Source organism: Anser brachyrhynchus (genome assembly GCF_964034855.1).
Source record: "Anser brachyrhynchus genome assembly, chromosome: 2".
Lineage (NCBI taxonomy): Eukaryota > Metazoa > Chordata > Aves > Anseriformes > Anatidae > Anser > Anser brachyrhynchus.
This window is the reverse complement of record NC_137695.1, coordinates 23,450,457-23,473,773: the sequence shown is the minus strand read 5'-3', so window position 1 is coordinate 23,473,773 and position 23,317 is coordinate 23,450,457. Positions and strand designations below refer to the sequence as shown.

Below are 23,317 nucleotides of genomic sequence, written 5' to 3'. Positions count from 1 at the left end.
TATTTTCAGAGTTTTCCAGAGATACATTGTTACTTTTATCACATACCTCTGACTTCTGTAGTTTCTTTCCATAAAAAGAGAAGAGAAAGAAATACAGTTAAATTATCAGTATGCAGGTATACATGGTTACTAAGACCAAAAAAAAAAAAAAAAAAAAGGAAAAAATATATATACCTATTAACTTTTTTTTATTAACTTTTTTCTCAATTTTTTTTCTACAAAAACCATTTTGAAATAAACATTCATAAAGCACTAAAGCAGAATAAATGAGGAAAACACATCTATGTTGATGGCTGAAGTCAGTGCTCAGTTGGAGGTGCAGTTCATGATGAGTTTAACTCTATTGTGATGTTGCTAATGAAAGGTTCACTTTTGCCCTCTACCTCCAAAAACTAATCCCTCTGGCTAGATTTGATTCCCAAACTAGCCCTTAACCTCTGGAGCTATACTCAAAATATAAGCCCAGATTTTCAGATACTGCCAGAAGTTGAGCAATGCCAAACCTTGGGGGACCATGTAGAGCACTGCCCGCAGCTGAACCTGCTCCATGTACCCACGGAAGGATTTTGAAAGCCAGTCTGACCCAAACACAGGTGATAAAGTACCTTAAATCTTTTTTTTTTTTTTTAATATATGCAAAAGAACTAAAACCTGCTGGTTTTAGATGAAATTCACAAAAGGAGAAAAACTGGAAAAGAGCAATCAGATTAAAATAATCCATTTTGACCTTCAGTGAGCAGAACACTTGCAGCTCTACGCCAGGCAAGAACTTGAACCTTTTTTGCAAATTACAGATCTCTCTTTTTCACCAAAAAACATACTTGAATTAATTTGGAATTAAGCTGACTGAATACAAATATCTGCTTAAGAAAACCTATAGTTAAATACTTTACTGACTGAAGGCCAATCTTTCTAAATTTACATTGTCAGTACGACAGATTTGTGATTGAATCAGACTGTACTCTTGCATTTCCTTTGTCAGATACAATAAAATCATAATCTAACCACCTACAAAAAGAAATAAAAGAAATAGCTAAACATATGCCAAACCTGGATCAAGCCCTCCAAAAGCAAATCCACATATGCATGTAAGAATTGTTTGAGAAATTAGCATTTGTAATACTTTTGAATATTATAAAAGGGTCACTGTACAAATATAATCACATTTTGGTTTTTTAGGATATGATTGAATTGTTGCTTTCATAATGTAACCTGCTATCAGATGAAATAAACGTATTTTAACTGCATTAAGAAGAACACAATTTACTTACTTGTAACCCCAAGCAGTTATTCCTAAAACGAGAGCCAACACTAAAATGGTGCCAGCAATAGCCCCTATTATTATATTTGTGCTAACAACACCTGGAAACACAAGAAAGGGGAAAAATATATAGGGTTTTAGGAGAAATATATACAAAAAACAGTAAATGCTCTGTCTTTCAAAAACCTGCTTGGACAACTTGTACTAGGTAGACTAATTGTAAACAGTGATACACTTGTGAAGTATAGCACGGACCTAAAAAGACCGTTTTTATATCCAACTTTGACCTCTGTGTCTGTTTCCCATAACTGAACACTTGCTACTTGGGAAAGTTGTGCCACATATACCAATATAACGTTATCAATATTAAACTGCTGTAGTTTACAATCATATAACCTCTCTGATAAGTACATGCTTATACTGGAATAAAAAGGACTTTTTGTTTTTATTTAAATACTTTCCATGGCTGAATAACCTACAAAAGACCAAAACTGGTATTCTGGAAGATGGTAAAACTGCCCCACAAAGGGATTTATAATGACTATAGAAAAAATTTACACCTTCATGTTTCTGCAATACATCTGCCTCTTTTATGCAAGCCTGAAGAGGAATAAAAACTTTCACTCAAAAAAATGTAAAGGACTAAAATTTGTGTGTTAACATTCTACGTAATAGCCATGCAATAAAAAATGACTCTACAAATAAAAATTAAACATGTTAGTAACTTCACCTAGATACGAGAACTAGTAAATTTTTGCTTATCCTAATTTATCAATAACACTTAATAAAGCCACTCAAATTCAAGCAAGGTACAACCAGATGCACTGGTGCCAGTCCTGAGAGCTGTACCAAATGCTCCTGAGCGGCACTGCTCACATGCCTGAAACCTCATTCACAGACACTGAGTGCATCTGCTGAGCCAGGAAGGAAGAGAATAAGGCTCCTAACAGTACATCATGTTGCATGCTAGCTGAAAGAGCAGGGGATTTAGGTTTTGCTTAATGAACCTTATTCAAATCCAAGTTTTTCCAGTTAATGTTTAAAATTATAACTTCATACCTTTGTTGATGGCATCTTTATCAAAAAACATATCCTTGATGCGAGAACTGCAGTCATCTCCTCCCCAGAATCGGTCACAAACACATTTTATTTCATTGCTACAAACCTGTAGCCAAAAGTGCAGCTCAGAATAAAATCATAAAATTCATCTATTCCCATAATTAAACTATAGTATAGGTACAGTGAAACAGCACTGACTTTAACTACCTGCAAAATTTTGCAAAACATTTTTAATATATAGCAATTTTTAAATTATACATTAGATATAAATATATTAAATGTATCATTATACATTATATATAAATATATGTAATTTATTGTAACCTGTTATGAAGTGTATTACATGATGGAATACATTAAGTACATTAATATACTGCTCAACGTAATATAGAATTAATAGAGCCATTTATAATTGCTTTGGGAGACTGAACATCAACTTTTTTATTTTTTTAAATATGATGAAGTGGTTAATTTCAGATAATAAAGGGAGTTTTCATGCAGCGCAGAAGACAAAGGATGTTATAAGAGAAGGACTCCTTTGACCTCAGCTCAGCCATGGGGACCTGGACACTGTTTCAAACTGTGTGAGGCACAAAGGGACTTGCCAGGGCCACAATAAAGCCATAGGTTCTGCACTGAGCAGAAGAGCTGCCCTGCTAGCATGGTGCCAGCTCGCTGTTTTCTTCTCTGGAGGGAAGTAACCCTCAGACAACAAAATCCAATGACTTTATGAACTTTCCTGGCTGTTGACACGATAAGGAGGGAATTAAAAAGAGCATTTGTAAGAACAGAGCCCCAGGTTCCTCAGAAATGGGCAATAAAATCTTTATATGCTCCAGAATGTTGCACGAGGAAATATCATTAGGTTAGCCAAAGCAATGGCAAAAGCAATGGTTGGTAAGATTTTTATAAAATTAATGCATGCGATTCATTGTTTAGGATGCCTGGACTGCAAGGCATTATGTTTACTTATATGTCTCCTCCCCCTTGCCTTTTCAAGTTTCTTCAGTATTACGACTTGTAGGGTCATGCTGCTGGCTTCCCGCGAGGCCTAGCTAGTCAACTACACAGCACTGGGTACTCATCAAGAATGGATAAAAGGAGTAAAGAGTATGAGAACATACACCATGTCCTGAGCAAATCTGGTTGTCTGTGGTGCCTGGGCAGGTGCTGAAGTTGAAGGACTCAGCGGGGAGGCAGCGATGCTCAAGGCACACCATATTCGGCCCACACGGCGTCCCGTTCTCCACGTAGCCCAGGTCCGTCTCCTCATCGAGCTTCACATGGCCGCCACTGCAAGACAAGAAGAGCACCCCAGAGACTTGTGCTGTTACCAGACGGGACTGCTTGAGAAACTTGTCTCTGTGCTGCTACCTTCATTTCTGTCTGCTTTGTATAATGCCCAGGACCAGGGAAGAGTAAGCACTGGCTTATTCACCTCACCAGCCTTAACGTAAAACAAACTACAATGGAGTATATCTACATCAAACAAATATAATGGTGAAAACAAAGACCATTTTTCTTGTATAAGAGCTTGTGTTGTATAAAACATCGAGTTTAGATGTGTAGGACTTTATTTCATCTTACAGCTGTGAGAAGCTATGAGAACACACCAGGTCTATAATTGGGATTCAGTTAACATATGGCAACGTATTAAGCTGCCAGTTAGTTTTGGCAATGCAACATATGTCTAAGTATTTTCAGTACATTAAGTACTCTACAAACATTAAAGAATGTAGTATGAAGAGGCCAGAGAAGAGCATTATGTCTCTACAGGCAAAATTGACTACTATACAGAGGGGTCTGCAAAACAGCTGTGCTCCCCATACACAGTCAAGTTCCTGAAGGTTACCAAAGTTTGAGCTGGAAAAATGATTATTTGTTAACAGGACTTTTTTTTTTAATCAAAACATTTGTTCTCAACTTAGGAATGAGAAAGCTGCTTTTCCATGCGAGATGGATATTAACTGTTCTATTTTCAGGATTTCCAATTACCTGCAATTGTAGACTTTTCCAAACTGCAAGACAGACGATGTGATTTCACCATCAAGTTCTCCAAGTCTGGGCACACTAGATATATTCGAGCATAGAAGGTATCCACAAAGCACATCCCTGCATTGAGAGAATAAACAGATGCTCACCAAAAAAGATAATTAAATTAAAATGCATGATCAAAAAATGTGTTTTTCTTCACTTGCTTTGTAACATGTTTGTTATTCCTTGCTTTTCTCTTACTGACAGTAACTCCCATAAATAAAGTCCCGTTTCCCACAAAAATTACTCTCCTCAGAGCTTATACTGGGGAAAGAAGCTTTTTTATGAAGCGTTATCAAAAATGCTCTGCAAATGGGGAACTGTCAAGAATAAATCACATCAAACTGATTTAATATCCTATAAAGATACAGTAACTGCCCCACAGAGAAGCGGTACCTGCTGTTTTTAGACAAACATATGACATACGTAAGGGAACTAGAGATAGATGCTGAAGGGACTTTACAACTTGTGTGCAGAGCCTGGTGCATTGTCAAAATAGAAGGGTCAGGTCTTTCCCATATTACGACGTGTTTTAGTCAATGAGTTTGTAATGGAACAAAATTAAGGTTATCAAATCTGTACAGAGAGCTGGGAAAGACCATTACTTCACCTGTAGGCAGGATTAGAATTTATATGGCATTGACAAAATAAAATACTGAAAAAAACAGGATGCAGTTTGGTGAGGCCTGGAGAAAGGTTTACAAGTGGGCAGAAATAATCAGCTGCATAAATACAGAACGTGAAATACCAGCTTAGGCAGCAACTTGCAAGAAAAGATGAGGAGGGTTACAATACAATGAAAACTGAACAAAATTCAGCTATGCAAAGGCACAGCAGAAAAAGCAAACAATGTTCTGGGATGTGAAACAACAGGCTACCTCTAGGGCACACTGAATAACCCCTCTGCTCCCCTCTACCCTGCTAGCCCCACCAAGAGTACAAGGACCACTTTTTGTCCAAGTGTTCCCAAAGCTCAGATGGTGCTCACTTGCTTGATATCATCTCATTTTGGCGTTCCACTCCCTCAAGACTTTCCTGCAGTATGGTTTGCAGAACATGACCTCAGGTCAGGAAAAGTCTGTTCAGTACAGAGGCTTTTTGAACCTCTTCGTGACATCTAAAGAACTGGAGCAGGGATAAAAATCCCACACCAGCTGTTTCCTAAATGGATCGACTTACTGTTTATTGCACTGTATCCAAGAGTCCTTGTCTCTCCCACAGTTTCCTTTCTCAGTCCCTTCAATATTCAGCTTCTCATAGCAGTACCTGTCAGCAGCTGTCACTTCTAAAAATAGAAACAAATCTCCTCTAAGATGATGAAGACTTTGAAAAGCCAAGTCCTAGGAAATGGGGATGCACAACAAAAGTGAGCAGAGCTTCCCAATCTGTCAACTGCAGTATCATGGTCTGTAGGTGGGTGGTGAAACTCTGCACAGTAAGCTCAATGAGAAGTTTTATGCTGGCAGCACAGGATTGTTTTAAGATTTTGTTCAGATTGATCAGGTTTGTTGGTCCAAAATGGCCAAAAGCTGCTGAAATAAATCAACAAATATGAGTACAGGCTCCCCAGGTGGTTGTTAATGAGGAGTAAAACATAAGACTTCAGAATAATACCAGTAGGTTAATCAACGCTAAAGAGAGCTGGAAAAGAGAAGGAAAAGACAGAAGGCAGGGGCATAGAGGGAGTTATGTTTCTCTTTTCATCAAAGCTAATCAGCACCAAAGCATGCTCTGGAAGCACCCCATTAACCATGAAGCCCACGTAACCTCATATCCGTACAGGAGGTGCCAGGTACTCAGGTGAATTGCTCACGAGACCTCCATGCGTTACCATTCAAGTAATCCTGCTGATATGAATAAGCTTTCAAAAGGCAACAATCTGTTTGAGTCAGACTCCAAACTAAATTTAAACTCCCATCTTTCTGTGACTTGCATGAGGAACTCATCTTAAGCATTGGCTGCATTCCTATGATTTCCCAACATAATGAATCAATTCAACATGCTTTTCATCTACCAAAGGTCCTGTGTAAACATATCACCGAAACTGTTGTAGTCTGCATGCTATTTATACAACTGTGTAACACATCTGGTATCCAATAATGGTATTTCATGGGACTATACAGAAATTCCTGCGTACTTTCAGCACAGGTAAGGACATAAATGACACCTTTTCGTACTGCAATGCAACTTAATTCATATTTTCCAGTCATGGAAAACAATTAAAGCTCTCCTATAGCTAGAGCATTGTCAATCAAACATAAAGCAGTAGAAAGTAACTACAAAATAGAAAAATAACTACAGATATGATGTGCTTAATAAGATGATTTAATTTATCATCCAGATCAAAAGAATCACTTACTTTTACCTACTGGTGAGCGTGGTTCTCGTACATATGCAAGTTCTTTTGAAATTCCAGTTTTAGCTGAATGATGGCAAAGTACATATTGTGCCCCATAAAAATATTTTCAGCACCCAACAAGCATCATTCCAGAAAGCCTTGTCTTTGAACAGGGATATGCAGCCTATGTGCTGGACTGAGAGATATCTTTATTGAGCGTCCAGTACAATTTCTTTGATCTTCCTTACATTCCAAAATAGGCTACAGGTCTGGCTAATGAATAGCTTATGCCAAAAAAAGGTAGCAATGGACTTGCAATCTAGTGAACTAGGTGATGTAGTCAGTACTAAAACATCTACAATCAGTCATGCAAGAAAAAAACAAATGAACAGCATAAATTGGGGACTCCAATAATTGCTCAAAAAAACAAAACAAAGCAAAACAACAACAAAAAAACTTCAAGGGCAAAGTTCAAAATAGAGCATAATTCTGGTTCACAGCCAATATGTTTCATAACTTGCAGTTCTGGATGGTTTTAATAGTTCTGAATATGCCTCTTTCCATAATTCTTCTTAGGTAAGATAATTTTTCAAGCAACCAACTTAGAAATATTAATATTTACTCACTTTCACCCCAGATATATTTACACTGACGGTCTCTGGTTTTACATCTTCCCCCAAAACAAATGCCCTAAAAAGAATGAAAAGATACAGAATAAACTTCAAATAAGCTGCTTTTCAAAAAAGGATGTTTAACATATAGACTCGCCACCTTTTCTAGTGAGGCAGCTAATGCATGACTCTACTTTCTGTTCATTTAAATGTTTAGCTGTAAAATTTGACCAGCACCTCAAATTCAGGAAAATCGACAGCACTGTCTCAAGTGACTTACAAAGATCTCGGGCCATATTCTATAAAAAGTAATCCATGAAAGCAGTAAGAATGTAAAAGAAATTGAAATTGTATTTACCTGCTTGTTATCACATGAATATCCATCCATTTTATGAATATTGGGAGAACACTACAGAAAGAGAAAATAACTAATAGATCATTCAGACAAGCTTGGAAATAAAGTGTACAACAAATGGCATAGAGAAAATTATTTCATTTTCATGTTTTCTTCTGAGCTTACACCAGATTTAATACATTTTTTATACACCTTACTATAGAAAACAGTAACATTCATAGTTACTGAGAGACTTCAGGGTTGTTTTTTGTTGTTTTTGTTTGTTCGTTTGTTTGTTTGGTTTGGTTTGTGGGTTTTTTTCTTCCATCTCTATGATGTAAGATATAAAAATCACCTGACTGGAGTTTCCTGTGCAGTTCTCTGCAATATCACAATCATTCACTGCTTCTCGGCACAAAACTCCTTTAGGTTCGAACTGGAAAAAAAGGACAGAAAATCATTGTCTTGGTTTCTCCATTGCCTTAAATGCAATACTTTCTTCGTGTCTTAACTAAAATAAAAAACAGAAAATTTTCAGGTGCTGACTGAATTGGGAAGATTTTCCTTTCCCCAGTAGGGATGTTGCACCACTCAAGCCATAGGCTGTTTGCTGGTGCATCAAGCTCAGGGACAAGCAGGATGAGTGCTGTCCTGGGGCCCAGGACCCTGGGACCTATCACACCAACACTGCAGTGGCTTTTGGCATTATCCTGACCAGGCCATTCCACCTTTTTGTGATTCTTTCACTCTTCTTTTTAAACAGAGTGATCTTGATCTTCTTTTTGAATTCATTTAAGATCTAGGGATCAAGAACACTATAAAGCTCTTCGAATAATCATTATGATTATTACAAAGCCCCATTCCTGTTGTAGAACAGAAACTATTCATAAATACATTGAATTCCATGTGACTTGACACCAACTTCTAAGTCACCAGATATTTAACAATGAAAAATGTACCAATGAGCATGTATGCATTCACAATCTGGTTAAAGACTGCCACTGTAAAGCCTCAAGACCTGTAAAAGCAGGAAGACATCCCACTAGGGGCAGCTGTTAGTGCCTCTGTCATGGGCATACTACAGAGCCCTTACTTTCCCTGGAAGGTTTCTTAAGCCTGTGCTGCCCAGGTCATCCTGCAGCTGTGTGACTTTTTGCTGGATCTGCATGCACTGGGGTGTTGTTTGGGACAACTGCTATCTCTGCAGCTGGTGTGAGCAAATACTTGTCAGTGGAAGAGCAAGACCCTGGTACTTTCTCAACCTTCAGCTTATCTTCTCCCTACCTGTCTGGAAAAATGCAGACAATGTCAGAGATGCTACAAGATGCTGGGATGTGTACTCACCAAGTTTCGCTTGCAAGCCCTTTTTCACTCTTGTTTTCAGGCAGGGTACATACAGCAGGGGGGAAGATAATGTCAAGTATGGGAACTGCTAGTATAAGGGCTTTTGAGTTGTCCTGCTTAACATCTCCTAGGGACATGTGTTTTACAAAAATCTGCCCTTCTCCTCATCTGCTCGCCTTCACCATTCTGTACATAGACAAGCCCTTGTCTCATTTGCAAATAATAAAAAAAAAAAGCTTATTTTTTTCTGAGAGTCTTTAATATGATGCCCATGTGATAAATACTTGAACAAAATTCACCCACACTGGCAATCTGATTTTTTTTATGTTACATTAAAAAAAGGAATGCGCTTAGGCAACTGTGATCAGTTCCAGCATAATCTGTGCTTTTTCTTTTTTTAACATTTGGATGAGCACAGTCGAGAATGTGATCTGCAGTTATTATTAATGTTCCTCCCAAGGAAATGAAACCCGCAAATGGTGAAGATAAAAATATCACACATAGTACACCATCACCATGCTAACACCATTAATAATAATTAACATTATTATTAAATGAGCATCAACAATTATTTGAAGCCATATTAAGCTGGGCTCCCTCACAGCCTAGATCTCTTTTACTGTTTACTGATGTATCAGCAAGAATATCTTATGGTTTGCACAGGGCTTGATTCCCTTTATTCGGTGGGATTTCAGTCAGTGCAAACATAAGGAGACACAGGCACACCTAACTGAAAATGAAGTCAGGTGTCTTTTAGATGAATATTTCTGAATGCTTCTGCTAGCTTTTTTTTTTTCTTTTTCCTTTCTTTCTTCCTTCCTTCCTTCCTTCCTTCCTTTCTTTCTTTCTTTCTTTCTTTCTCTTTTTTTTTTTTTTAATCACATCCTTTTCTCAGGCTCTTTGTGGTATGATTTTCCCATTCAGCCTCACAGGGACAAATCCAGAGCAACGCATCAGGCATTATGGGAGTGACATAAAGCACAGACAAGTTTGAACAATGATGTCTAATGAAATCTCACAGGACTTCTTCATCCTGATCTGAAACTGGAAGGCTTAGATTCTCCTCTGTGTTTGACCACAGTCCCTGCCGCAAAAAGCCAAATCTAAAAGGCAGAGAACTGCCCCAGAACAAAACAGTTTTCAGACAATTTTAAAAGGCAAACTTTCAGAAAAGGAAAACCAAGGTCTGAGATGAAAAACACACATGCTGTGGTGCCTGCAGTCAGCTGGCTGTGTTGCTGCCTGGGGGCTGCACTTACCCGACACTTCCGACAGCAAAGCCCATTGCTGCACTGGGAGCCTGCCGTCAGGGTGCACGTGTTGCAGCACTCTCCTCCCTCACTGGCACACTCCTGAGGAACACAGACACTTGTAGCAGAATACACGAGAAAAGCAGATAAGCCCCACACCTCTCGTATCCCATCTTGTCTTAGTGTGTTACCCAGACACATTTTTAACCAGGCTTCTAGGCACCTGGAGGCAGAAAAAAGCATGTACTGAGGGACATGAAGATGCTGCACAGCTGTTTGCTGTGCAATATAAGAAATATTTTTCCTAACTTCACGACATCAATCTTTAAATACTGACATTTGAACACTGACCAGAGACATGTTTCCATCAAGGATATACTTTATAATTTTTAAGGCCTGATTTTGCATAGGTAGCTATTGCTATTACTCTTTAAAATTGATGTGGTGATAAAATATAAAGTGCTAAACTTATTTGAAAAAGGTGAGAAATGATGAATCCTTTGCTCCAGAACCTTAGCATTGCCTGTCTTCCTCCACTTAACATTAAGAGCAGTGATGGGCAGCTCCTGGAGAATCGAGTTGCTAATTTCAAGCACATTGCACTTACTGATATCGACCCACAGTCACACTCTTCTCCATCTTCCACAAAGCCATTGCCACATTCTGGAGGATCCAGAAGCTGCAGGGCAAAATCAGAAATCAAAGGGCATGTCTCTCCTGAGGAAATCAGTGTCACACTTTTTCCATACAACAGGTTTTATATGGCTAGCACTACAAATGGCTTGACTGAAACACAGTACCAAACCCAGGGAGAAGCAGATTATAAACAAAACAGATGAAATGTGCAGAGACCAAAAAACACCTAACTCAGCAGTTGTGCAGAGTTATATGGAGTATTCTGCATTGGAGTGACATTTTCACAGCAGATTCAGTTTGAGCAGAAGCCACAATCAAAAAGAAAAGGTGTGACAGTAAAACAACATCACATTTTCATTATTGTCACAGGAGTTGTAGTTGTTCTGGAATTCACGTGATGAGGGCTGTGTCACAGTTTGAATCCTGCATTATGCCTTCAGAAAGAATAACTGTTAAAAATGTCCCTTGGGACCACACCACATGGCTCAGAAGTGCAGGGAGAGTGAAGAGGCTGGGAGTTTTTCTCAGTTTTTGGTACAGTCAGATGCTATTTCCTTCTCTTTTTCCTTTACCATGGTCACGAACTTGCAGCAGTTTTCCATAAGCTTGCGTCTCAGGCACAAAAATGTGTAGCCAGTGAGGCTTCTTCCCTTCTCTTTCCCTTCAGTCTCCCCACTAAACTGTAACTTAAAATGTCTAATTCAAAGAATCATAGAATATCTGAGTTGGAAGGGACCCGGGAGGATCATCAAATCCAACTCCTGGGTCCCCAAAGGACCACCCAAAATAAAAATAAAAATAAAAATCAGATCATGTGTCTGAGAGCACTCTCTGTCCAATCTGTATATTTGTAGTAGTACTTTCCTTTCCCAGAGGCTAGATTCATTCACTGTACTTTACACAGGACCCATGCCATGCTCTTTTAAGGGACACTTACAGTCTGTTCTTTCCAGTTTCATTTCGCTTTTCCTAAGATTTCTAAAGGTAATTCTTCAAATAGACTTTTTTTCTTTTGGGCATAAGAAAACATAATAGTCGCCTTTAATACATAAATGAGAAGGTGTAGAAGTGCATCACCAAGACAGCCTGAACTCAGAGTTCTCCAAATTAAACTAGGATCATTCCACAAACCTCTCTGCTTACGAGCCATCTGCACAAGTACTTCAGTCGTGGTGTAGAGTGGCTCTCTCTGGCTGCTGCCTTTCTACCAGCAGCCCACAGGACGGAGCATCACCCCGCTTACTCTGTGACACAAACCAGCGCAAGGCTTGTGGCACAGACTGATCGCTATTGTTGGATCCCCCAGCTGAAATGGAAATTCGACTGCAGCATGCAAATCATGTGTAGAACGTTACATTAAATATAAGCAAGCAATTATCTACCAGAGTTATTAAAAAGTTGCTAAAACTGCTTGTTTCCTAAATATTTTCCCGGAAAGCTTAACTTCTTCAGTATCGCTAGGTGTGCTGCACAATGCAGACAAGTAGATGGCCATAACAGAGGGTAATGACTTAAAACATCGGGCCAATTTGCTGCAGTATGCAGGTGCAACTAAATAGGAAATGAAAGAAAAAAAATTACATAGCTTAACCCCAGAAATTATTATATAATTCATCTATTCATGTGAAAAGACCTTATGCTCAGTCTGCTCCAGGAGTCATTAATGTAATTTGGGGGATCACAGCTGATGTTACAGTGGAGCACTGTCAAACATTGCACCTTGACACATCGGTTTCATCTCATATTTCTTGAAAAGTGGAAGTAAGTTGTTGTTTCACCACCCTTTCTAGAAAACACTTGTATTTGACAGCCTTGTGAATTAGACAGACATCCATTGTTAATAACTTCAACACAAACCGAACAGCAGTACATAGAAGAGTATCAATCACCCTGGCTTCCACATCTGACTTTCATATTTTCATATGCCATTAGAAAAAAAAAACTTCAAATGCCACTAATCTAAATTGAGATTAGAGTAATTGTGTTTTTCAGAGTGACAGATGTATAAATGAACATAATCACAAAAGCAAGCCCTAGTGAAACAGCATTATACTATGGAAACTATTCACTCAGCAAAGAAATAAAACCATCAATATCTCTCTCTCTCTGTCTGTAATGAGATGAGAAAAAGCAAACTTCTAAAATGAAGGAACATTTTAAAGAGTGAGAAACCTTACATCTTATTAATGTATCACAGTGCTTTCTCTCCACTTTTAATATGTTCTTCCATGAAAAGGGGGCAAAACTTTGAGAAATAAGCAGACACAGCTTATCCAGATGTCATACATTTTCTTCCTCTCTTTAATATTTATTGAAAATCTGTGGCTGACAGAAGATATGCTTTTCCTCAGCCACACCAGGAGGAACATGCTTGCACCAGAACTGACTTTGTTTTTTATATTATGACCATTTCAGCTACCAACTCATTTTTCCATGTTGGACTGTCTGCCTTAGCCTCTTTCCTTCGCTTTTTTGAAAGACAGCCATTAAACAGAGGATGTTTAATGATGTTTATGTAGAAAAGACTCAAGATCATTATCCTGATTACTGTATGTTTTAACATATGCTTCAGTAAATGGAGCAGGAATATACTGAAACCCTACTGCAAATACTCCAGTGTAGTAAGCATATCTTAGCTGGAATTTCTTTAGCCCTGCTTTGTATTTATTTCTCTGAAATATCTCAGTTCATCATTTCATACTCTTTGCATCCTTCACATTAATATAGCTCTTTAGCTGTCAAAGTTCAGACATGAGAAGCAAAGAAAAGGAGAATACTTTCAAGAGATTTTCCCCACTTCTCTTGATTTCCAAGATTCATGCAGCAAGAACTCTGATTTCATCCTTTAAGACAAATTTGGAGGGGATGTGCCAGTCATTCAGGTGGTCCTGATGCTTTTGTAGCTCTCCTTCCTCCCAGCAGCTCCATTGCATCTGTCCTCTGCTTCTCAGGGCTTTCTCTCCTGCTCTGTCTCTTCCAGCATCAGAAACATAAGGCCAAGTTCTCAAAATCTCTTCTGAAAGCCACAAAAACTTTGCTTTCTTCAAGAGGCAGTCTACTAAAACCACTTGTACCCAATGGTGGCTGAAAAGCCACTTGGCTGCACAGCTCTGCACACCCTGTTGCAGTATCTTCATCTTGAGACAAATGTGAAATAAAACCGATCTTACTTCAGCTTCCAGAGATTCACAGCCAAAGACATCAGTCCAAAGAAAATGAGAATTAAAGTCGTGCAAAAATTTACCAAGACACTTGAAGTCTCAGCTAATAAATTCAGCAGTATGTTGTATTTGCAATATTCAGAACAAAATTGCATGAGGGATCAAAGCCTGTGAGAACTCTCTTGGATATGAAACTACTTATTAAAAACAGATTTAAATATAATTTCCTAAATAGTACAGACTAAAATCAGCTACTTTCACTCAGATGTCACCAGGAAGTTGGGAATGTAAAGAGAAAACAAAATCTCAAAATTTATTTGTTTGTCTGTTTTTTCCCCAATATTATCACTTTATTTTTTCTTGATTTTATTTAATACCTTGGTTGGTTTATTGAAAAGGCAGGATCCACCTCCATTATTTAAAAATTCATGATACTCTTCAATATCACACTTGGAGAACTTCCTTGGAAGATAATACCTGCAAAGAAATAAGGTAGCAGCATTATCTTCTATAGTGCTTTTTATAGTACATTTTCTTTCTTCAAAGTAGTTGTAAAGAAATACAATGTTATACATTAGAAAAGGTGCTAAAAATACACTGTTCAGCATCAGACTGAAGATATTTGCTTGAAATTCTTTTTAAATTTTAAATCAGTTTTAGTAAATGGCAAACATCTTTTAATGACACAGAGCTCATGTAAAGTGAGAAGTATAAAAGATTTCCCCAAGTTATTTTACGCCAAATATCACAAATCCTATTACTCAAGGTGTAGTTCTCACAGACATGAACAGTTCCACTAAAGAGCCTGATCTCAGAAATACGTTTATTTCTTCCTGTACTTACCACAGGAGACAACAGCTGCCTTTCCTACACAGCATCCTTTTAAAGATTGCTCATGGTTCATTTCTCTCTTAGATGAAATTGCTCTCTTGGCCCACAGAATTTTTTTATAATAGAGTTATACCATTTTAAGATGTGTTTCTAATGAACATCAGCTAACATTTCAGCTTCCCTCTCTCTTGTGCCCCACTGAATGAAATTCGTTTGAGCACAGATTGCCAATCTGAGGTGCACTTAAAAGCAATATGAGCCTTAACAGATGTGAAGAATCTTTTGCATGGATCCTTTCCACAGGGAAAGAGGTCTTCCCAAAGTAACTTAAGTGATCTTTGTATTTAGGCCCTTAGTCATGACTAGGGACAGACTTTGGAGTCTCAAGGACTTTCCTGTATCAGCTCATCACTGGATAAAAAAAATAATGTTAACAGAAATACTACACAAAATAATCCTACATTACCAGGAATGATGGCTTGCAAAACATAATCTCTAGTGTTTATGACTTAGGTCTAAGAACTGAAGAGACTGTGGAATTCAAAATCCTTCAATAATAACCTATATATAAATACATTTTTTTTTTTCGAGTGCCTAATTATTTTAAAGGTCTGGAGTTCAGATAAAGAATTTAAAGAATGTTAGATGAGGAATCACTTTTTACAAGAATGAAGAATGACTACCACATTGACTTTTTAACATACTAAAAATCAGAACAATCTTACCTAGCTTGCTTTTAGATAAACAAGGTAAAAAAAGGCACAACAGATTCTTCCAAAGAGCTTTCAATTAAATGAGGGGATTTTTTTGTTTGTTTTTTTTGTTGTTTAAAATTGTTCTGTCCAAAAAGCTATTGTGAAAATTTGCAAGTCAGATTGAAATTCTTTTAAAAAAATGGAGTACTGTTTGGATCTAAAACTAGACTATAGTCTAATTCGTATGCATGAAGACTGGTCTGGAATATGAAGAATTAAGGTCTGAACACACACACACATGAAAGCATCATCAAAATCTCTCCAGTGATATTATATGTGGGTATAAGCATACTAAACTTCCAGTGGTAGCAGTTTTTCTAGTGTTATCACACAAATTAGAGGATAAAAAATGAAATCTGTAGATGAAAGGTTGCAATAGAACCTCTGAAAATGTAACATACATAAATTTGATCCCACTGTTTTATAGATTGGGATGTGTCATTATTTGTTTCCACAACTCAGCAGCAAATTCACAGAAGAGAAGAAGTGAAACATGGTTCTGCTTCTTTGCAATAACCCTGCTTTGTTGTTGAGCTTCTGTGCTCGGTGAATTAAACCAGTGGTTACTAATGATCCTCATATCCTCTCATTAACTCCCTCATGCATTTCTTTGAAAGTGTCTATTATAAGTATGTTTTACAGGTAATACTTTACTTTCTGAAAATTAATCCACACAAATTAGTCCACTGAAATGCAAAAGGCAAACATTTTCATGCTTTTCCTTTATGTCATTGTATGCAAGACTTGACTTTCCTCTAATGAATGCCTTACCCGGTGTCTCCCATTATGCATCCTGACCACGTGTCCTCACACTTACACTCACCTGACAACAACAAAAAAGTAAAATTTACATCTTAAGTCTCGTGAGTACAAAATACGTTTCTTATCACAAAAATCACACTGTAATGAACTCCCTTTCAGATTTAAATACAAATTGAAAAGAATCATTTGTTCCTTTATGCACAGCTTAAGTATATCAGTGCACAATGACAAGCCTTCTTTCAAAAACTATACATGATTCTGTGCATTCCTAAGCTTTGAAAATATGTTCTGTTTTTCTTTCCTTCCCTTAAATGAAGTCAGATGAAATTGCAATGTCAGCCTCTGGCTCTTGCAAATCGTGAGTCAGCTCTCCTGATGTCTCCCATGCCATGATATTTGATCCCCAGATTTTCAGAGTTAAAAAAAAAAAAAAAAAAGAATCAGTTTAATCCATCTTCTAAGTTTTTAGTTCTCTTCTTCTCCTATGCTAATGTGACTGGGGAAATTTTAGCTTGAAGAAAAAGCAAACAATAATGCACACAAAAATGCATAATACGGTCAGTAAACATGACACGGTACAGATGGATCTAGCAGCTTTTTTCCCTCCCTTCTTTACATGTTCCCAAGCATTCAGAGTGCAGCCCTCCCCTCTGCTTTCAGAACTGTCTTTTGTGCCTCTTTCTATGTATATGCTCTGCACGTATGCTTTTTTACCCTTCTGTTTCTGCTATTTGCACTACTGTAACACATGAACAACAGTTTGCTGCTTCCATTTTAATAGTGCAATTAGAAAGGAAATGAGGCTCTGCCCAACAATTATGTCTCCGTCTTCCCTACCCAAAGACTTGGCCTTCCCCTGTGATCAACCATAAAAAGGGGGAGCCACCTCTACTACTATTTTCACTTTCTCCCTGTCCTGATATCAGGTTAATTATATGCAGCTGGAAAATGAGTACTGAACATGTAGATAGCACAGAGCATCCGTCCCACATTTCCAAATGTTTTTCAAAATAAAAATATGTGAACTGCAAAAACCTTTGCAAGCAGATGTATCTCTGCATTATATGCTGTTTCACAATGGCTGAAAACAAAATTCATCTAAGCAGATATCTGTTACTCAATATCGCAATTACATTTTAAAATGTAAATTTAATACACTTTCAATATACTGAATTCTTGCATATCCATTAAAAAAAAAAAAAGCAGTACTAATCTTGGTTATTCATCAGCTACAAAAGTATGCATGATCAAATAACTAAGCACTTCAATTCATCATTGAAATAGTTTCAAAACTGTGTTATCATTCTAATCATCCATTGCTGCCCATGTGCTGGGTCTTCATCCCATGTGAAGAGGGAATGTGAGGTGCTTGTGGGGAGGGGAAGATCTGAATTAAGGCAATACAGGCAAACAGGGGTTACTAAGAAGTTAAATACTGAGGTTACAGTAGACAAATGGTAGCAGCGTGGTGGCAAATACAGGAGATTTGGGTCATATAGAAGAGGATTTCATTCAAGGCAAACAGTTAAAAAAAGCTTTGTTGATGTTGTCAAATCCATTCTGCATAACAGGATTGAGGTGGCTTGTCTTAATCCATAGGTTTAATAATGTCTGTCTCTCTACCTTTGTGTTGTAGGATGGCAAACGTTCAGTTTGGGGGTGTGACATCAATCTCCCTGGAATGAATGTTGACAGACACCTTCATGATTTATTTTTAATGAAATGAAGACACCAGTGATTCCAGCAATAATGAGCAGGAGGAAATCACAGCATTTAAACAGAAAAAAAACAATGGTATGTCAGTGTCTCCTCACGTTATTACGTGAAAAATAATAGTATTCCAACACAGAATCATAGAATCATAGAACCATAGAATGGCTTGGGTTGGAAGGGACCTTAAAGACCATCCAGTTCCAACCCCCTGCCATGGGCAGGGATGCCACCAACTAGATCAGGTTGCTCAGGGCCTCATCTAACCTGGTCTTGAACATCCCCAGGGATGGGACATCCACAACCTCTCTGGGCAAACAGTGTGAGAAACATTTTTAACATATAAAAGAACACTGTTAAGATTCTCCAAGATTTTCTCTAGAGACGGGGTGAAAAAGCAAACCAACTTACCACTTATTAGTTTTCTTCTGTCTGAGAAAATGCCAATATTTTGGGCCAAGGTTTGTGCCAGGGTAACTGCCATTAAGTCTGTCTTTCCAAACTGAAAGAAATTAGCAAGGTAGCACGAGTAATCAGATAGGTACAAGTATCTCAGACACAGGTGAAGCTTTTCTCATTTAAAGGCAACAAAAGGATGATAATAAGATGCACAATGGTATAGTTCTTACTTCAGATCAGCTAGAATATGGACAAGTGAGGAAGGCCAAACACTGGCTTATGAACAAGTTAAGTAAGAGAAAGTCTGCTTGTTTCTTGCTGTTGTATGAATGGCAAGAATATTACAGTGTGAATGACAGAATCTGCTGAAAAGTGTATTTGAACCCATATCCAACTTTACTCAAGCATCAGTCTTCATTTAGACATTCCTTTTATAGAGCTGTACTAAAACTCTGCAGCAGCAAAGCAGCAGCAAGATATTTCGAGGAACTGTACTGATAAATTCTGTGCAGACAATTTTCCACCCCTTTTTCCTCATACCAATACCCACACCTACCTCATTCACACCTCCGCCTTTAAGCAAGGAGCAGATTCCACCAGTGTGGGCTACACCACTCCGACTGCTCTGGAATCGACTCCCCCTTTGACAAAAAGGAAAAGAAAAGGAAGTTTACCCCACTCAGCCTGTGAGTTTTGCATCTACCCATCCCAGTATTTACCTTTCTCATTTCCAAACAAGAAACCGGCATTTGCAAATGCCGGATGTCACCACTATGCTGCTAACTATGCAAAAACAAGATGGGAAGAACAGATAACCACTCACAAACCTCACGTGACAGATTATCCCCTGAAAAGTTATACTATCTTCCCTGTTTCTTCCCTCCTCCTTCTCATATTACCTAACATAAAAGAAAATAAGACAAGAAGGGGACTACTTTCTGTCTCACCACCCTGTTCATTGACATACTCCTTCAGCAAGTGACTTCCAAAACCTACCCTGGCACATGCTACAGGCAGAGCACAAGACAGGTCACCATGCCACAATGCACAGAGGCCTGGTAAAAAACACATGTGTCTAGTTGGGCAATGCAGACGTGGCAAAAATGAAAGGGAGATGTGTCAGTGGCCCGCTGATGGAGAGGTAGGTGGAAACTCCCCAGAACTGGCCTCATCCAGGGGACAACCACACTGTGAGCCTAAATTTAATTATGCCTCTGACGCTGACCACATCGGCAGGAATGATTGCCAGTTACCAGAGACAGAATATCCTCTATACCACTTCAGCTTACTGATCCAGCCAAGCTGATGCAAATCAGTTTTCTCAAAAGAAAACAGAAGAACACCAAGAAACAGAATGCAATGGGCTCATTGTGCTAAAGGGGAACGTTCATTTGTTACCAGCGTGCTGTCATACTTCTACTCCCAATTCAGCCATGTCTTACTCAGGGACCCAATTTTAGGATTGGATATTTCCAAGCAATCTATGAATGCAATAACTCAAATACCAGTGGAGATGGTGTTACGGACAGCACTGGAATTAGCATTGCAATGGTATCCAGAGTCCAATCACAGGGAGAAATAGGGCCCTCTTTGTTCTAGCCAAGCCACTAACATTCATGAGAACACTCCCCTCAAAGACCTTACAAGATCACCAGAAAAGATACATGAAAGATCGAAAGATTAAAAAAAAAATAAAAAATAAAAAAATAAAAAATCCCATTTTACAGAACTGAGACACAGAGAAACCAAAATCTGCAGGCAGCACTTGCAGATCTTACTAGTTCTCTTCACATAGGAAGGCAAAGACAGTAATTAAGCATGTGTAAAAAAGCCCGAGTGGCTGGATACTGGGGCTGGATAACCTGGCACCCTACTGAAGTCATGTGAAAGTGAGGAGTTTAGGCTAAAATTACTCATATAGGCTCCTAAAACAGTCAGCAGAGAGGGATGAGAACTCAACGGAGCAATTCACCTGGCTTGTCTCCTGCGGATCAAAAATATCATGAACCTCTCTTTTATTTGTGTAGATATATTTTGCTATATCAATCTTACTACCAAAACAATTTAGAAATTTGGAGAAAATAAAATCCCTCCCAGCTCTTGTAATGCATGTCTCTCTGGAAGACAAACTGGTTTGAGGATCTCAAACACTCACTTCAGTAATCCTGCAGCATGCAGGTCATTCAGCGGAGAAAAGCAGGCCATAGTGCTTTTTAAGCAGGAAATCTCATGGGTTTCAAAGCCAATGTTCTGCTTTTAAATAGTCCAGCAGGGCTGTCTGTGCTCTACTGCTGAAGAAGCAAACCTACGAGGTGGAACCATGCATCACCTTGCAGGCTGCTGTTTGCAGAGTAGGTGATTGCATGGAACAACCAAGAATTAATTACAGCACATGCAGCTAGAGCTTCATACATTAAAACTAAAAGGAGAGGAAAACCTCTAGCTGCACTGGCAGGCAGGTTGTGCATTGGTTTAGCTTTTTCCCAGCTCCCCATCGGAAACGTCATTTTCTGAATTATGGCGGATTGCACACACAACACAAAGGAGATGCATCAGCCACTCAGGATAAGCAGCCCCCAAGAAAGGAAATAAAAATAAAAATAAAAAGTAAGAAAACATCACACAAGGTTACGTACGAAAAAAGGTGAACTGCGTCACTTTTCTCTCTGATAAAATCCCTCCTATATTTCATAAACTCACGTAGGGTCACCAAGGGGTTTTCAGATATGGTGAACTTGTTATCAGTAGCCCAGGTTTCCATGGCAACCAACACTATCCTGGTGTTAAGTTGTTCTTTATAAATCTAGTACAGTAACAGAACGAACAAAGATATTATGTCAAATAGAGTAAAGGTGAGGGTTACCCCTTCTGTTGCACCAGGTTGCATTTTTACGTAACTAAATATTCGGCTTGTTCTAACATACGTTAGGTTCTCCCAGGTGGTTCTGTCTCCCTTAAAAGCAGCAAAGGAACATGAAAACAAAGCAATATCTAGGTTTTAGGCCTAATTCTTCAATCACCCCTCCAAGCCCATGCACAGATCCCTTGCAGGTCCTGCTCAGGCAGAGGTTCATCGGTGGAATTTTAACAAATTGCTACAGAAGCATTTCAAACAGGTCAAAGATTTGGCACGAAAGGGTCTTTCACAGTGCCCAGCTCACCCCAGTGACACAAGAGGTATCTCTTATACCAACAGTGATCTACAAAACCCTTGTTTTCACTGCTATAAACCTCCACAGGAGTATTTAACCCCTTGTTGGCAGCTGTTCAATGCTGGGAGTTAATCCACACCAAATGCTTTCCAGAGTTGGAACTGCATTTTTCTTTTTCTAGTATTGCTTCTCAATAGTGAGATGTAAAAGCCAGCACCTCATCCTCCTAGTGAGCATCACAAATATAATCCACATAATCCATTTGTATGTCCCTATTCTAACTCATTTACTCAAATGCTGCTTCTTTTTTTTTCTTCTTTTTGAGAAATTTTAGTGCATTCAAATTTCAGATGATTTTTTAGGTCTCAGATAGTCAACAAATGAACCAGTGTTAAAACCCATCCTGTCTAAGGTTCTTTTAGAACTCGAACTCAAGATTTTGATCTGATTAAAGGATACTTAAATTTTTGCAGCCACAAAAAATGTCTCTAATGCTTTATGCTAGACAAAGTCTTTATACATGACTGACTTTGTTTCTAGATGAAAATTTGTGAACGTTGCATATGTTGTTATTAAGTATACCATGAAATGACAACTGCTGCATTTATTGGCAGGAGAATCGTATGATTCATCTCACGCGTAAAAGAACATTCAGCCAAGTGATACTTACTAAATCCGCCATGTTCACAACTGACTTAGCATAGCTGTTTGTATGGCCGACTGATAAGCGGTGCTTTTTACACTGTGAAACAAACACAGATAAGTTATAAGTACAGATCTAGAAAAACGAGCTCCATTTCTGGAAAAAAAAAAAAAAAAGTAAAAAGTAACCACACCAACAGCAGAACCTCCATGCATGTTTTGGTCTCCTGTGCTGAATGTAATGTTAGTATGTGATAGTAGAAAATTGCTCAGAAAAGCACATTACTGATATGCCTCATGACAACTGTTGTGAAGATCTATTAATTCCTGTTTGGAAGCACTATTAGATTTTTACTGAAAAAATGCTATAGGAACAGGAACCCATTGTTACTCTCTTCATTAGCTTCATTATTTGCAATTTTAAAGGCAATTTCCAAATGTCAATACAGAAATTAGCAACACAACTTCCATAGCTGAGTTTTATTTAGAGGTGTTACCACGACAATGCTTGTATCTGTGTGTTAACCTATCAATTTCTTTTTTTTTCCAGCTCTCTCTCTTAGACTGTCTTTTGCATTTCTTAATTTATAATATCACACTGCATAATGCCACAGTAACTGGTTCAAATCACAATCAGACTGCAATGGCACCTTTACTGCAACCTGTATTACAGCGCAATAAAGATGATCTGTAACACTGAAGATACTTTTCCAGATACTCTTGTCTGCTGAAACACCGTTATAAATGAGCAACATGCGTATGCAAGTCATAAGTATCTTAGACGAATTCAGGACTTAAAGGCAAAAATTTTCAGAAATGTTTGACTATCTTGTGCCCAAAGACACTTCACTTTGGATGGAGTGTGCTCCCTATTTTCTGGAAGTTTGGATCTTTTAGTGTCCAAGAAGTGTCAAGCAGCTGGGTGGTGGGAAAGGCAGGTTTATGACCAGAAATGTAGGGGGAAAAAATTTAAAAAAAAAAAAAAGAGGAAGCTATACTTACTAAAATAACAGAAGGACAGGACTGCAAAGCTAAAAA

At 38.3% G+C, this 23,317-nt stretch overlaps 1 protein-coding gene across 14 annotated transcripts in view; it reads right to left on the bottom strand.

Moving 5' to 3' along the window:
* The window catches only part of ADAM22 (ADAM metallopeptidase domain 22), a gene marked incomplete at its 3' end in the record, with an annotated part of 141,912 nt that overhangs the window by 28,690 nt on the left and 89,905 nt on the right, over nucleotides 1–23,317 (bottom strand). For all 14 annotated transcript variants that reach the window (XM_080582462.1, XM_080582469.1, XM_080582471.1 and 11 more), the window contains 17 exons: nucleotides 22,308–22,379; nucleotides 21,122–21,288; nucleotides 19,042–19,126; nucleotides 18,498–18,588; nucleotides 16,386–16,437; nucleotides 14,406–14,505; nucleotides 10,839–10,910; nucleotides 10,241–10,333; nucleotides 7,993–8,073; nucleotides 7,662–7,712; nucleotides 7,319–7,382; nucleotides 5,534–5,639; nucleotides 4,316–4,432; nucleotides 3,445–3,613; nucleotides 2,321–2,426; nucleotides 1,272–1,362; nucleotides 47–64 (listed from right to left, as the gene is read on the bottom strand). In XM_080582462.1, the coding sequence (XP_080438588.1) occupies nucleotides 47–64; nucleotides 1,272–1,362; nucleotides 2,321–2,426; nucleotides 3,445–3,613; nucleotides 4,316–4,432; nucleotides 5,534–5,639; nucleotides 7,319–7,382; nucleotides 7,662–7,712; nucleotides 7,993–8,073; nucleotides 10,241–10,333; nucleotides 10,839–10,910; nucleotides 14,406–14,505; nucleotides 16,386–16,437; nucleotides 18,498–18,588; nucleotides 19,042–19,126; nucleotides 21,122–21,288; nucleotides 22,308–22,379 (1,535 nt within the window). The remainder of the gene's footprint in view (nucleotides 1–46; nucleotides 65–1,271; nucleotides 1,363–2,320; nucleotides 2,427–3,444; nucleotides 3,614–4,315; nucleotides 4,433–5,533; nucleotides 5,640–7,318; nucleotides 7,383–7,661; nucleotides 7,713–7,992; nucleotides 8,074–10,240; nucleotides 10,334–10,838; nucleotides 10,911–14,405; nucleotides 14,506–16,385; nucleotides 16,438–18,497; nucleotides 18,589–19,041; nucleotides 19,127–21,121; nucleotides 21,289–22,307; nucleotides 22,380–23,317) is intronic.